Below are 16,885 nucleotides of genomic sequence, written 5' to 3'. Positions count from 1 at the left end.
GAGCTGGGGTTAGGAAGACCACATGTTAAGGCTGAAGGTCAGCAGAGATGGGGAGGGGTCGGGAAAGGAGGTGGTAGAGAGACAGAGGGAGTGTGTGCTTGTATTTCAGAGTGTTAGATCGACAAGGCAAAGCAGTTTACAGAAGCGTGTGGATATTAGATTGTCGCTTGTATAAAAAGTGTGTCCTTGTGCCCTGAAAGCTTGGAGAAAACTGGCGATCTAGTGGGAGATAACTGAATGGCTAGAGGGGAAAGAACAAGGGCTTGGCTACTCCATGCTCTTTGCTAACTGAACAATGTGATTATACTCACTCAAAAACAAAAGTTGAATTTTTGAGCCGGGCGACGGGGAGGCAGAGCCAGGCGGATCTCTGTGAGTTCGAGACCAGCCTGGTCTACAGAGTTAGTGCCAGGACAGGCTCCAAAGCCACAGAGAAACCCTGTCTCGAAAAACAAAAAAACAAACAAACAAAAAAAATTTTTGAATTTTTGTAATTACAGCATAAAACAATTCATTAAATTCAGTAAGACTTTTGCAGAATCCTATTGGAATTTCATTATATTTATTATTTGAAAAAATTAATATTTATATGATATTTATTTCAATTTGTTCAGAGTCAATTTTGCCAATAAAAAGAATGTACTCCATACTGGGGGGAAAAAGAGTGAATGCCTTTTTTTTTTTTTTTTGTATAGCATGTATACTCAGGCATAACATGTAAATTAAAAAAATAAAATAAAGTGAATGTTGAGACATAGTCTTGTTATGTAACTCAGGTTATCATTAAACATACCATCTACCATTCTCTAGTTCAGTTGAGTGAATGCCTTTTTGAAAAGTTTCTGCACCCCGATAAACCTCTCCAGTGATGCAGTAATCCAAATCGGACCAAATCAAACTAAATTTTTAAAAAGCCCAGGTTTAAAGGATGCCAACGCTCCCGGGTGGCCTTCCAGTCCCCCAAAGAGGAGATGGGGAAGGAAGACCGGAAAACCATGTGCTTCTCTCTGGGGTACAATTTAAATACCCTGTGGGAGTGATCTTGAGCATCTCTGGGGACGGAGGAGGGGTCATTGTTTGGCAGGCTTTCTCATCTTAGAGGTGGAGTCTAGACTGAGGCAACTCTCAGAGGAGGGGGCTTTGGATGGAACTTTTTCACCTGAACATTCTAGACTCTTTGGATATATGGATGCCAGGGGCTGGGGTGAACCTTAACCCAAACATCTTTAATCCCAGCATTTGGGAGGCAGAGGCAGGCTGATCTCTGCGTTTCAGGCCAGCTTGGTCTGCAGAATGAGCTCCAGGACAGCTAGGACTACACAGAGAAACCTTGTCTCAAAAAACCTAAGGGGAAAAATGGTTTTGTCCTCTCACCATCAATGTCACTAAAAACACATCAGGAAGACAAAGTCTCCACCTCACTCCAACTCCACAGATCTAGGAATTTGGAGCTGTCCGTCATAACAAGCTGCCCAAAGAGTGAGCACTCACGTTCTAGTAACTTGCAGTATCTGCCTTCATCTGTGAACTGAGATGGCTTAAATAAGTCACTAAAATCACCTCCACTTCTGAGATTCGTGAAGCCCACGGTAAGCTAAAAAAAATAAAAGATGCTAAAAATTGGGGTTCAAGAAAATCACACCCCAATTCAGAAACAACTGCATTGCACAACAGTCTTTTATGACCATCTGGTCTCTCTGCGCAGCGGTGATTTGGATCTGAGAGAGATTCCAGATGTGATTTAACAAAACGCTTCTGTCAAATGATGTTATTAAAAAATCTTTAGTACGTTTTATAAAAACAAGAATTAGGCCAGAGAGAGATGGCGAGAATGGTGGTCTCAGCAGCATGACATCCTGGCAGGGGTATGAAAGTTAAAATCTGTAGCCCATCACCTTTCAAAGCAAAAACCCTAACGTGAAGCGTGAACCGAGAGGAAGCATTCCCTTTGATCTGTGACGGCTGGGAACGGGCTTGCTTACTAAATTAAACATGATTAACTATATTCTTTTTCTCTCCAAATCTGAAGGCATGTAAGAAACTGTTCACAGCTGTGCTCTGGAGAATTCGTGAAAAGATGCTACTGCACACAGTTCTGTGCTGACTCCCACAAATGCGCTAGGAGGAAAAGCGAAATTCTGTGGAAACCAAAGAACAAGTACAGGGAGCTAATTTTTTAAAAAATGGCTTTACTTAAAATCGAAACTGTATCTCAAAAAACTTTTCAAGTAGGGGACTCTTTGGCTAAGAGTGCTTAGCACTCTCCGGAGGACACAGGCTCAGCTCTCAGCGCCCATCTTAGACATCAGTCATTGGTAATGCAAGCCCCAGGGGAACCTGACACCTCAGGCTTCCACAAGCACTCACCTGCATAGACACATACACATAATTTAAAAAAAAAAAAAGGCAATTTCTTTGAATGATCAAGTCTCAGGGCTGGAAACATAGTTTAGCCATTAAGAGCACTGCCTGCTCTTTCAGAAAGCCCAGGTTTGGTTCTCAGCACCCACATGCAGCTCACAACCATTTGTAACTCCAGTCCCAGGAGATACAACACCCTCTTCTTCCTACCTCAGGCACCAGGCATGTGCATGTGCAGAGACACGCATGCATCCATGCATGTAAATACCAAAATAATTGCATTTTTTAATCAAGTATCAATTTGTATGGAGTCTAGTGTACATGGTTAAAACTTCAGATTACACCAAATGCAAGGCTCTCCTCCCACTCTGGGTTCACAGCTCCGCTCTCCAGATGTGATATTTAACAGTTTGGAGGCTACCCTTCCACAAATGGGTGCAGTACTCATATACTTAATTGTTGTATTTTTTCTATTGCTGTAGTAATTTGCTCATCTTTATCTATAAATTCTAATTATTTTGTGCAAAGAACAAACCCGTCTAGAGCTTGGTAGCTTAACAACTCTGTCTCTTCATGTGCATTTTGTAGACCAACAGTTCAGACAAACTTGAGAAGGGCCTGGCTCCTTCACTGTCAAACAGAGAACGGAACTAGAACTAATTCAGAGCTGGCTGCGGTTTTGCTGTTTTGTGCTGACCCAGCAGCAACCCAGGGTGGCCTTTGACATGCGCAAGTCTAGGCTAATCACAGTCTCATCTGAGACTATCCATGTGATAGTTTCCCCAACAGTGAAATGGAAGGTACCTTCTGCAGTGTGCTCTAGCTTCCAAAACTGGTTAGCTAGCTGGGCCTGGTCCAGTTACTTGCAATGCTGAGGCAAGGGAGCGGCAATTTCAAGGCCTGCCTGGGCCTGGGACAACTAAGTGAGATGCTATTTTAAAATTAAAAAGTGTAAAGAATACGATATGGCTCAGTGAGAAAACCTTGCCTAGGACACGGGAGGCTACAGGCTCGAGCTCTAGAAACAAAAAGCACATAGTATTATTATTAGCTTATTCTATTGACAAAAGCATCCTCAGTTTCCATGGCAAAGAGCACACGTACCACCTCATTGGGAGAAAGGGTGAGTCAAAGTGCCAGCCTCGTTGGAAAACGCTACTGAACAAAACCATCTACCTGTTCTTGATAGTTTCAGAGTGTCACATTCTATGAGTGCATTGCATCTTAACCAGTCCGCTCCATACCATCCATCAAGCCTGTGTGTTTAATTTCATTGTGTTTCAAACTCCCTTCAGATCTCTCTGCCCTGTGGTTCATTTACAGGGATGGGCAATCTGTGGTAGGTAGACCACCCACTCCTGTAAATGAATGCTTATTGGAATACAGCCACAAACCCATTCATTTACGTAAGATCTAGGGATGCTCCAGAGCTAATATTACAGAGTAGAGAAGGGCTTATGTTGCTGTTACAGAGAATCTAAATATTTACTGTCTGTTCTCATACAGTTTGCTAGTCCAGCATCCATCATCAAAACAGTTTAACCTGGTTAAAGGTGTTAGCCAAACACCTTTACAGATCAATGTGTTTTAGGAGGAAGTCTCCAATTATTTGACTCATAATATTTTAAAATGGTCAAGTTCAGAAGATATTTAACAGTTGAGAAAATTTCATACAAAAATCCACAGCTAACAAAATGTGAAGCCTCTCTGCCTGGCATTTGTGTATAGGACTGTAGTCTACCAGCAGTGACGGAGGCTGTCCCTCTCAATCCAGCTTCTAGTTCACATCTGCATTCTAGTCCACTGCAGGCCTTATCAGTCTCAGATTGTAATTGTATTCCAATTGTATTTCACGCATTTTAGTCCTGTATGTCTCTAGATTTAAAAAGAAAAAAAAAGGCTGCTGTCTATTCCCCCCATATTTAAAGGAGCATTGTCCTAACACTGTAGAAATACTGTGTAACACAGTAGAAGTACTCCAAGGTCCATCAACAGATGAACTGATAAACAAAATGGGGTATATGATACAATGAAATCTATGCACCCTGAAAAAGAAAGCCCATCCTGTCACACCCTCCATAAGAGCCATGCTGGAAGCCAGTGTGCTAAGTGAATACACTACATGCAGAAAGACAAGTACTATATGAAGCTATATAAGCCACCTACAGGGAGTCGCTAACGTGGTCAAAGAAAGGAACTGGGATTTATTAGTGGTATAGCGTTTCAATTTAGCCACGCCTTCTGGAGATGGATGTGATGCTAGTCGACACACCTAATTATACTGAAACGGGGCTAAGATGACATCAGTAAACCTATGTTACCACAACAAAAAATAAAAGGGAAATGGAGTTGCTACCAATCCTGAAGTGCAGGCTGGAGCAGCCCCTGAGCCATGATAGTCTCCTTGGCTATTTAGGGATTTTCTTCAGGGCAGATGATATGAATGTTGGTACTATAATGGGAAAGACAGATAGGAAAATAAGTGTTATGGGGACAATAAGCGGTTTGTTTTATTGTCCACTGGCTGGTTATATAAACCATTGAAATAACAGGAGAAGACATATGCTGGGATGTGGATGGACGGAAGCATGGTGCCTCCTAAATGGCACCGTCAGCTTCACTGTAGGACTGATGGTCTTCTGCCAACAAAACCACGTGTTCATAAATTCACTAGAGCAAGTAGTAAATTCAACCCGAGTAGCTCTCCAAAACAGTACGCACGTATTCTACCACTAGTCAGGAAAGTCAATAAGGGGTCCCACCTTCTCCACTTTATCAGTAAAGACGGAAGGCCTGCTTCAGCACAAACAATACACAACGATAAAACAACACTTTTACTGCAGACCAGGAATGCCTTTGTTTCTCCTCCCATTGCAAGCTGAAGTTACCTCTCCCATCGCATCTGGACCCCAGTGGTGTGCATCATCTACAGAACACTCTGGAAACTGTGTTTGAGAACTCCAGGGCCAGGTCATAGCAAATCCCGAAACTTTTATACAACCGTCCTGGAACATTCCTGTAGAGGTCTGAAGTTACCAGGTATTGTTCCGCTGACATCAGACATCAGAATTCTCAGACTTGCCTACCATCCAACCATCATTGCCAAGCTCAGCATGGAGGAAACTGTTTTGAACCCTCTAGGTCAGCCCATCTACTCTGCCTAAAGTGTAAGCGTATTTCTGTCTAAATTCCTGCTTCAATGTCAGTCTAGATGGCTACTGCATTAAGCCACTGAATTTTGCACAAACGTTTTTGCACAACGGTGGAAGACAGAAGCACCTAAGCAACGTCTATAGTCCGTGAGCTTGCTGTTCAGTGTAGCTTGACATTGAGCAGAACTCAGTCACATTTTCTTGGTTATTTCAAACTTTGTGCTATTCTACACCAATAGCAATGGTCTTCAACCCATGGATCCTGATCCCTGTGGGGGTCAAGTGGTGCTTTTACAGGGATTGCTTGAGACCATCAGAAAACACAGCTATTTACATTATGATTCATAACAGTAGCATAATTACAGTTATGAAGTAGCAATGAAAATAACTTCATGGTTGGGTTCACCACAACACGAGCAACCATAATAAAAGGGAGTAGCATTAGGAAGGTTGAGAACCACTGATCTAGAGAGGTTTAGGGTGGCATGTTCTGTAAACTAGGCTTTTACAGATCAAAACTGCACTTGAGGGACTATGTAGATGGCCCAGTCAGTAATGTGTTAGCCACACAAGTCTGAAGATCCAAGTTCAAGTTCCCTAACACCCACTTAAAAAGACAGCATGGTGGTGCACATTTATAATCCCAGCTCTGTGGAAGTGAATTTAGGAGGACCCCGAGCTCACTGGCCCACCAGTCTAGCCAGATTGATGAGATCCATGTTTACTGGAAGATACTGCCTCAAAAATAAGGTATAGAACAATTGAGAAACATAAAAGACAGCCAACACTGACATCTGTCCTCCACATGCACATGGACACACATGCACACTTATTACACTTACATGGATACACACATACTCTACCATCATAACTTCCTCCACACGCTCTAATCCCCTTGAACCTTTCTAGAAGAAGTTAAAGGTACAAATGATAAAGACAGGTATAAAAAGAAAGATGCTCTCCAGATGGGTCCTTTTCTGTCATTGAAGGCTAATGTCATTTACTCTATGACTTCACCAGGTCATTAGCACAAGAAGATGACCTTCGGAAGCCCTGGTTCCCACTCCTGGCCCCCTCCGTAAAGGATTCCAGAGACATCCCTCCTGCACACAGCCTTCATGGTGACATTTGTTAGATAGCCAAGAAAACACAGAACTCCCAAATGAAATATCTATAACCTGTTCTTGGCTGCTGACTCGGAGGTTACTTGTGAGAGTCCCCAGTCTGCAGTAAACTGCAAACTCTGAAGACAGGACACTGACTGGATCTGTTCCTTGCTCTCGGTGCAGTTGCATGCTATCCAAAAATTCCTGGCCACTTTCCATCTAACCCCTTTGCCTGAAAGTCTTGGTACTTTCTCTAGGACAAGGGATTATTAAGTTTACAACTTAGTTAAACAGGTTTATAGTGCTCTAAATAAAATTTATCTCCTTTTGGTAAAAATTTCTGGTCCAGTACTATTTTTAAATAATTAAAAATTTTCTTCCTTTAGCAGTGTAATATTGCGGTTGTCTGATTCTTGCTTTTGAGATAAACAATTTTGCTGAATTTTCAATGTTCAGAAGTTATTGACATCAGACGGCTGCCAGGACAGGGAGAGTCAGCTTTCTTCATGGGTGTGACAACGGGTTGGCCCTCCGTGGTAGAAGGCCCCATGTACAAGAGTGTATGGGCAGCATAAATTTGACTTGATGGATTTAGAAGAAGGAGGAGAAAGAGGAGGGGCAGGAGGGGAAGAAAAGGAAGAAGAGGAAGAGACTGTCACAAACTTACTTGGGTGGTAGAGAAGTCCGGGTGGATCTGGGAGGAGTTGGGGGAGGGAGTAGGAATATGATCCAAAATATGCTACATGAAATTCTCAAAGAAAAAAACTTAATTACTAAAAAATGAAATTGGGGCTAGAAATATGGCGTAGCACTTAAGAACACTCAAAGCTTTTCAAAAAACTCAAGCTTGGTTCTCAGAACCCACCACAGGGCAGCTTACCACCTCCCATAACTCCAGCTGCTAGGGATCTGACACATCCCCTTCTGGCACCAAGAGCAGCCACACACACGTCTCTCTCTCTCTCTCTCTCTCTCTCTCTCTCTCTCTCTCTCTCTCTCTCTCTCTCTCTCACACACACACACACACACACACACACACACACACATACACACACACACACAAGTACATTTTTAAATGCAAATAAATGGAACATAAAAATCAGGACTAGAGAGATGGCTACGTGGATAAAAGCCTGTCACCAAGCGCCACCAAGCCTGGTGGTCCAAGTTCAATCCCTGGTACGAAAATGTTGAAAAAAGAGAACTGACACCTACAAGCTGTCCTCTGATCTCTGTATGTGTGCATGGCACCTATGTGCCCCCAATATACCAAATAAATAAGTGAAGCATAATAAAAGTGAAAAATCAGAAGATGCCCAATACAGTATTAAGTTTATTTTCAGTAATTTAGACCGAAAATTAAGATTATGGGTACAGCTGATTTCCTACAGCCTTACTTTAAGAATATGAGCCATTCGCAAAACAAACAAGTTGGGCAGTGGTGGCGCACGCCTTTAATCCCAGCACTTGGGTGGCAGAGACAGGCAGATCTCTGTGAGGCAGATTCTCTATGAGTTTGAGACAAGCTTGGTCTACAAGTGCTAGTTCCAGGACAGGCTCCAAAGCAACACAGAGAAACCCTGTCTTTAAAAACAAACAAACAAAACACACACACATAAATCTAAAACAAAAAAAAAAGGAATATGAGCCATGGTTTATGAGCCCAAGGAGAGAAGTTGGAAGAGAGTTAGATCTATTTTAGTTTTACAGCATCTGCCCAGATACAGTTTTCTCAGGAGTCCCTGCAGCTACCCCACAACTTTGCCTCTTACTGCAGCAGCTCTGGTCTAGAACCTGTCAGAAACGTGTGCAACTGTTAGCAACCCAGCTACTGCCTCTTAGCCCTGCTCCTACTGTGTGGTAAATACATAATTACATGGTAAATGGAAACCACACAATGGTGACTTCTCTGTCCCTGTCCCTTTTCTTCCTTTCCTCTCTCCCTCGTTCCTCTCTCCCTTTCTTCTCCTCTCCATTGCCCAGGTTTCAGCACAGAACCACCTCGGGGCTGGAGAAAAGCCTCAGTCAGTAAAGTGCTGGCCACATCATCATGAGAACCTGACTCCCATCCCCAGAACCCATGTAAAGAAAACGTGGGGTGGCGGTGACTGCTGAGGAGGCAGAGAAAAGGGGAGCCCCAGGCTGGCTGGCAGCCCATGTGGCTAAGTCAGTAAGCTCCAGTCCAGTGAGAGACTTTCTCCAAACACAAGATGGGCAGCTCCTGAGGAGCAACAACCTCTGGCCTCCACACATCTATGTAGAAAACTGCATGGGCACCCTGTCCCCAACATACATATGCACCCGCAAATACATATACATGTATACGTACACACTAAAAGGAAAACATCTGTAAAAATATTTGTGGAATTGAAATGAATTTTCTGATTCTTGTTTTTGTTTTTTGTTTATTTTGGGGGTTTAAAGGTTAGATTGTGTTGTTGTTTGGTTTGGTTTTTGGTTTTTTTTTTTTTTTTTGAGACAGGTTTCTCTGTTGCTTTGGAGCCTGTTCTGGAACTCGCTCTGTAGACCAGGTTGGCCTGGAACTCACAGAGATCCACCTGTGACCATCTCCCAAGTGTTGGGATTAAAGGCGTCCGCCGCCACCACCCGGCGAATTTTCTGACTCTTGAACAATTAAAAAGAAGCATACACCCACTAAAGATGAAATGTAAAAAGCTAATATTTCCTAAACACTCCTTCAGACTATATTTCATGAGGGTTGAGAAGAAATATTCCAGTTGGCGACTTATCTCAAGACATTTGCAACTATATTTGGAAGAAAGGGGGAATACAAAACGGTGTACAAAGATGCAGGAGGGACACACACATGGAATCTGAGAAGGGCAGGTAAAGAGTTGCACACTGACAAAAATGGGATGTCGTAGGGACCATGACTGTCAGACCTCCCAGAGCAGAAGAAAGGTCAATGGCTTTGGGTTCAGCTCAATGGGAGAGCTGCTTGTGCACAGGGCCCTGGGTTCAGTACTCAGGCCCCACAAACAAACAGAAAAGGGAATAAAACTACAGGAGAAAGATAATTCAGTGACGTCAGCAAAGTGTGAAAGAAGCTTTTTTTTTAAAAAAAATTAATTAATTAATTCCAAAATGGTGGAATGAATGAAAAGGATGTTCTTCTAGACTGAAAATAGAGTGCAGTGATAAGAGTGTTTACCTAGCATGCATGAAGTTCTGGGTTCAACCACCAATAAGGGAGAAAAAGAAAGGCACAAAAGGCATGAAATAAACCATGACCGTTCCGGGAGTGGTGACTACATCAGGCTAATTAGGAAAGGGCACAGGGGGACACAGACGACAAGCAGGCGAGTTAGTCAGAACCTGACGGCAGAAAGCAAACACCGAGCTTCGAACGGCAGAAGTGTATGAAAATCTGTCATAAATGGGAGACTATTAAAGAGTCGTCTCAGATTTTCCCAATACAGTTCTTAAAAACTCAACATGGTCACCACATTTATATATAAATAATTATTTTGTTTGGAGACATCAACTGGAAACTACAAAGCAAAAGACATCGTTCTGTGACATAATGTAATTTCTTCAGTATTTTTTTCCTGCAAAACCAACCCAGATGGAAAAGTAGTTTGAGGCAGGGTGTGTCTTAATTAGCTGCTCAAGGGACCAGAGGTTCGGGTATGACTCACGGGAGTCACTTAACATCAAGCCACCCAGAGGATGTCATGAATTACCCAAGTTGCCATCTGGAAATGTCGCTATGGAATGTTTGGGACACAGCCCAGCTCCCCTCTTCCTAGAAGACTATTAACACTTCGGGGCTTGGTTCTTGAATAAATATTCTTTTTTTTTTTCTTTCTTTTTCTAAAAGACTTATTTAGTTACTTTTATTTTGTGTGTCTTGGAACTCAATTATTTTCCTTAATAATTAACCCAATCACAGTCCATGTGTCCCCTCCATAGAAACTGATGTGTTCTAGCTGTGTGGCATTTCCTTGTTTTTTTTTTCAAATATTTATTTATTTATTATGTATACAATATTCTGTCTGTGTGTATGACCGCAGGCCAGAAGAGGGCACCAGACCCTGTCACAGATGGTTGTGAGCCACCATATGGTTGCTGGGAATTGAACTCAGGACCTTTGGAAGAGCAGGCAATGCTCTTAACCTCTGAGCCATCTCTCCAGCCCTGACATTTCCTTGTTTTATGTTTAATCATTACAACTCTATTTAAACTAACATTATCATTAACAATTAGACAGCACAACTTAGGGAGAAATCACCTTCATCATAGCCCATGGGTAAAAATGCCCAGTAGAACAGGATGTTTCCATGAGATAAACACACCACATCACAGGCAGTGGGAGTCTCCCCACACCCATTCACACCATGCCAGATACTCGAGAAAGACGGCAGCAGCAAACATATGAAGACACAGCAGAAGGAAAAGGCATTCTGGAGTCTGTGGTCTTCAGAGCTTTCCTATCCAAGATTCACCAGTCAGGGATTTTCCTTCTGGTGGACTGACACCTGAATTTAACTGCCACCTGCTACTCCTGTGACATAGGCACTCAACCACTAAGCTAACATCCTAGACCTTGGCTTTTTGAGACAGACTGGTCTTGAACTCTTGACCTTTCTACCCTAACTTTCCCCAATGCCAGGTGTACAGAACTGTGCTCCCATGTCTGGTTTGTAGCAGTACATTTTAATAGATTCCTGAAGACATCAGAAGGCTCAGCTGATGTCCATTTTGCCTTGTTTTCCAGAGGTGAACAGCAGCAGCAACAACAAAAATCAGAGCTGGAGTTTCACTGCCTGGCACTAGCTGAAAAGAGCCAGCTACCATGTCTGCTCAGATTTGTGTTCATAAGGAATTCGAAGCCAGGCTAGTAATTCTGCAGAAACATTTGCAGGTGAGCAACAATATGTATGTATGTGAACCATATGCATGTCTAGTGCTCACAGAGACCAGAAGAGGACATTGGATCCTCTGGAACTGGAATTACAGAAGGCTGTGAGCGGCCATGTATGTGTTGGGAGCAGAACCCATGTCCTCTGGGAAAGTAGCCAATGTTCCTAAGCAAAGAGCTATCTCTGCAGCTTCCTGGCCTAACCAGCATTTACAGTCACTAGGAAAAATACACTGGGAGCAGCTCCAGAAAGCAGCTAACCTCAGGCTCTCTTGTTGTATGGAAGAGATCGGAATGGAGCTGGTGGCTGGATGTGAGGTCCATTGATCTTTGCTCCACCTTAAGGCTTCTCTTCTAGGAAAGCTGTAGGGTAGTGTGCATTGCCCCTGCTGACGTTTCCTCGGATGCATTCACCACCTGGGGGAAACCACTCCCTCCCCATTTGCAGACAGAGCCGGACACCAACCCCGATTCACCTGTTGGCATTCATCCACTCTCCACAGCATGGCCTCCTGACATTTAGAGATAAGAAGAAACATTAAGCGTAACTATCCCCATCCGGAGGGAAAGAGCCATTCTGTGATCTGAAAATGACTCTCTGTGATGGTTAGACTTGGGGACAGGGAGACAGACACCGGGATGTGCGGCATCCACCAGAGACGAAAGGTCAGCGCCAAGTCACCAGCTGTCCTGACTATAATTTATATAGTGTTTCATGAAGCCATTTCCACGCAGGTAAAATGCACTTTGAGTATTCTCCCCTCTGGGCCCCGCGATGCTCCTCTTTACCGGCCTCCCATCAGCCCCTTCGTTCCTCCAGCCAGTTTCCCTTTTACCTTCATGTCGTCTATTCCTATCTGATTATATGTATCTAGAATCCACAGTGAGAGACCATACACTAACCATCTTTCTGAGACTGACTTAGTTCACTTAATAAGGTTGTCTGCACTCCTATTCATTTTCCTGCAGCTGACAGATCCTGATGTCCTGGCATCCGAGGCTGTGTTCCTAGAGAGACTCCTTCCCTCACCCCCAGAGACAGCAGTGGCTGCCCTGCTAGTACATCTTTAATACGAAAACCACATTATCTAGGTTTTTATTATCCACACTCCTGACCACTTCCTCTGTCAAATGCTCGCACAGAAAACTAAATTTCTCTTTGCCCCAAATCACCCAGAACCTGGTACTGGGCAATGAGGGACAGCTGTTACAGCCCAGAGCCTGCCAAAATGACTCCGAGTATCCAGTCCTGAACTCACTGGGCACATCCTCCAATTCACCCACTCCTTCCCGTGCAAATCCTAGTAGAGGCTCCGGGCTGTGCTCCACCATCCACCCCACCCACTGTTTCCTGACCGGCCCTGGTGCTTCTGTGTAGGGGTTTGCATGCAAAGCACAAGTCCTGTTACCAGGGACGGGTGAGTGTGATGTTCTTCCTTCACGTCAATCACATTGTATGTCATACCACATTGAAATAAAATAATTCCTGGCCCAACCTTTAGAATACCTCCTACCTAAGGGCTACCAAGAAGGTCCCTTGATGTCAGAGGGCAAATGACAGCCGTAAGTTGCTTTAAGAAAGCTAGTCAGTGTCTTTTAACCATGGTGGAAGCTCAGATACAAAGATTCCCCTGATGTTCAGATGCAGTGTGTGTGTGTGTGTGTGTGTGTGTGCACGCACACATGCATGCATAAGTGTTCAAGGACTGCTATAAAAAGATAAATCTAATTAGCTCTAAACATAACCAAGCATATCTCTGTGGTCCTGACAATGGTGGGAAAATCCCAGCTGTGGCTGCTTAGTTTCTGTTCATTAATTAAAACCTGGAACATTCTGAGCTGTCTGTTTTCTATAATTAATTATAATTTGGAACATACTGAGAACCACAGTTGGTGAGAAGTGGTGAGAGACTCCAGGCAGAATCAGAAGCGAGATCATGCAATCTCACATAAATAACTACATAGGCTATATATAGATTTTTATCCTCTAGGTGACAGAGTTGTTGAAGACATGATCTGCATTACTCCTGGAAAGACCCATCATGGAGAGAGCTCATGTTCAAAATGTGGAATGCATGAGAAAATAAAACTTGGAAACTTTAAGAGGTTTCTAAGAAAATGGAAGAGATCCTATGCACGGTGCAGGTAGTGGGGTCATGAAAATCTTTGTAGCTGCTAGAGATGCAGTAGCACACACCAGCAATTCTCCATGCATTTGGGAAGCAGATGCAGAAGGATCAGGATTCAGAGGACAGTCTTGGCTGCAGAGAGAGTTTGAGGCCATCCTGGTATACACGAGATCTGCTTCTCAAAACAAAACAAATCAAAAAAACAAAAACCTTTTTAATCAGTAACAAAATTTAGAGGCTATGAAAGAAAGGACAAACAAAGGAACCTAAAATATTTCCATGGCAACTACATCAAAAACAATCAGTAAACCGGTGGTGTGTTTCTGAGGGAATCTTCCAATTCTGAAAACAGACGATGCCAGTCGCGTGATGAGTTCACAACTGGGGGGATTAAAACTAATAGTAGGAAGAAGGGCAGAGATGCAATGAGGGCATTTCAGAGACTCGCTATTCCAGATGACCAACAACCTATTTTCAGATGTCAAAATGTGTTCATAGTCTGGGAATGTGTTCACAGGCTCCATCATGTATGGAGAGCCCATCCGGCTCTCAATCTACAAATGCTGTTCACTTCCATACCAAGTCTTGTTTCCTTAATAAAGATATTATTAAAAGGACAAATATGCAAACTATGTTTAGATTTTTGATTACTTAATACAGGTACTTGGAGCTCCATGCGTTGTCTTTGTGTGTGTGTTGTGGAGCGGCCACGCACTCATGAGCACCCAGGCAAAGGCCAGAGGAAGCTCTAGGGAATTCTATTCTATTCCACTGAGGCAGCGTCTCTCACTGAACTGGAGATAGACAGACAGTCAGCAAGCTCTAGGGATTCTCCTGTCTCCACATCGCACAGCATGCTGTAACAAGGCTGCATGCGGCCACATTAGGCTCTTTACATGGGTGCTGGGGATTTGAACTCAGGTCCCCATGCCTGGACTGTAAGCGCTTACCCACCAAGCCGCCTCTCTATTCCCTCCTTTAAGAAAGACATATCCCCTTTGAGGAAATTTATAAGGGAATAGCTATACTGTTTCATGCTAGACTTCTTCTCTCAGGAGCTCCAGGAGCTTTGGGAAACACACATCTAGGTCCTGGTTCAAAGGAAGCAGAAGTGGGAGGAATGGAACTTGGTATCTGGATATACGTACCAGCCTTTGCAGCAGCCTGAGTTGCCTGGGGACCCTGAGTGAGACCTGGAAAGACAGAAGAAATGTGAAATAAGACAGGGGAGTATGCTTAACTGAGTCCTGTGAAGCCATTAAAACCCGTTTAAATTCCCCACTAAGGATATCTGGCATGAAAAGGCATTCTGAGGTGTTTTTGTTTGTTTGTTTTGATTAGAAAGTGTTTTTCTAGACTGGAATTAGAATCTATCTTTCTTACTCTGCTTGACTCGGAATCCATGAGGTCAAACTACCTCATCACCTGGGTGTGCCTACATCTGTAACTGTGACGAGAGCAGAGACACCCACAGAACGCTTGCATTCTGCTTCATTCAGTCTTTGGGTTGCCATTAAGTTCCTTGCTATTGTGTCCATTGCATCATTGTAATACAGACATTTGGCCTTCTTCTGGAAAGTTTTTAGTCAATGCAAAACTCTAGGAAAATCAGGCGCAACACTGAAGGTACCCTGAATTGCCTTAAAGATTTCTATTTTCTCATAGGCAAGACATGGGTGCAGAAAAATAATAAAAATTTCCTTAAAAAAAATCACAGGAGCTGGAGAGATGTTTCAACAGTAAAGGGTTCTTCAAAGGAACCAAGTTCAATTCCCAGCACCCACATGGTGACTCACAACAATCTATCACTACAGTTCCTACAGATCAAATACTCTCTCTGGCCTGCACAGGAACCAGGTATACAAGTAATATACACACATACAGACAGGCAAAACACCCATAAACATGAAAATAAATAAATCTTAAATAAGTAAATAGTTAAATATTAAAATCACAGTAATAATTAGCCAGTCCCTCTGGACTTATTTAAAAATTCTAACAGATCTTTGAGTATCATACACAGCAAAAACAGCAGAAACTTAACAGTGCTAGGAGTAACAAATTTTCCTTTGTGAAATATAGAACAGATACTTGAAAAGGATGTCCAGGCTTTGCACATTTTCAAATCCATGTTGTGTTTAACTGTGTGCCTGCATCTGTGTGAGATGCTGTACCCACACCAGAAGCCTTGGGCTCCCCTAGAGCCAGAGAGCAGAACTCAGTGATGGCAGGCAGCACACTTGACCTTTGAGCCATCTCTCCAGCCCCTGGCTTTACATATATTTTTATTTTAGGAGTAAAGGGTTTATTTGGTTTATACTTTTTTTTTCAAGAGAACATTTTTTATTGACTCTTATTAAGCTCTACATTTTTCTCTGCTCCCCTCCCTTCCTCTCCCCTCCGCTTCAGCTGTCCCAAGGTCCCCATGCTCCCAATTTACTCAGGAGGTCTTGTGTTTTTCTACTTCCCATGTAGATTAGATCTCTGGGATTATGATCTGTAGGCTGGTTTATGTTTAAAACCAGTTAGGAGTCAGTACATGTGATAATTGTCTTTCTGGGTCTGGGTTACTTCACTCAATATGATGTTTTCTAACTTCATCCATTTGCCTGCAAATTTCAAGATGTCATTATTTTTTCTGCTGTTTAGTACTCCATTGTATAAATGTACCACATTTTCCTTAACCATTCTTCAAGTCAAGGGGCATTTAGGTTGTTTGCAGTTTCTGGATTTGATGAACAGTGCTGCTATGAACATAGTTGAGCCCATGTCCTTGTGACATGGTTGAGTATCCTTGGGATATATATCCAAAAGTGGTATTGTTGGGTCTTGAAGTAGGTTGTTTCCTAATTTTCTGAGAAATTACAACACTTATATCCAAAGGGGCTGTACCAGTTTGCACTCTTACCAGCAATGCAGAAGTGTTCACTTTACCCCACTACCTCTCCAGCATAAGTTGTCATCAGTATTTTTGATCTTGGCTATTCTTACAGGTATAAGATGGAATCTCAGAGTTGTTTTTTTTTTGTTTTGTTTTGTTTTGTTTTTTTTGTTTTTGTTTTTTGAGACAGGGTTTCTCTGTAGCTTTGGTGCCTGTCCTGGAACTAGCTCTAGCTCTTGTAGACCAGGCTGGCCTCGAACTCCCAGAGATCCGCCTGCCTCTGCCTCCCGAGTGCTGGGATTAAAGGCATGCGCCACCACCGCCCGGCATCAGAGTTGTTTTGATTTGCATTTCTCTGATGACTAAGGATGTTG

General features: G+C 43.0%; 1 protein-coding gene across 1 annotated transcript in view; it reads right to left on the bottom strand.

Annotated features, from left to right (window-relative positions):
- Nucleotides 1-16,885, bottom strand: part of Itih5 (inter-alpha-trypsin inhibitor heavy chain 5) — a 91,429-nt gene that overhangs the window by 61,134 nt on the left and 13,410 nt on the right. The window contains exon 2 of the mRNA XM_050150510.1: nucleotides 14,779-14,823. Coding sequence (XP_050006467.1) covers nucleotides 14,779-14,823 — 45 coding nt within the window. The remainder of the gene's footprint in view (nucleotides 1-14,778; nucleotides 14,824-16,885) is intronic.

This window comes from Alexandromys fortis, unplaced genomic scaffold (assembly GCF_014885135.2).
Source record: "Alexandromys fortis isolate MF-2015 unplaced genomic scaffold, M_Fortis_MF-2015_v1.1 scaffold_69, whole genome shotgun sequence".
Classification (NCBI taxonomy): domain Eukaryota; kingdom Metazoa; phylum Chordata; class Mammalia; order Rodentia; family Cricetidae; genus Alexandromys; species Alexandromys fortis.
The sequence above is the reverse complement of the archived record's forward strand: the minus strand, read 5'-3'. Positions and strand labels throughout refer to the sequence as shown.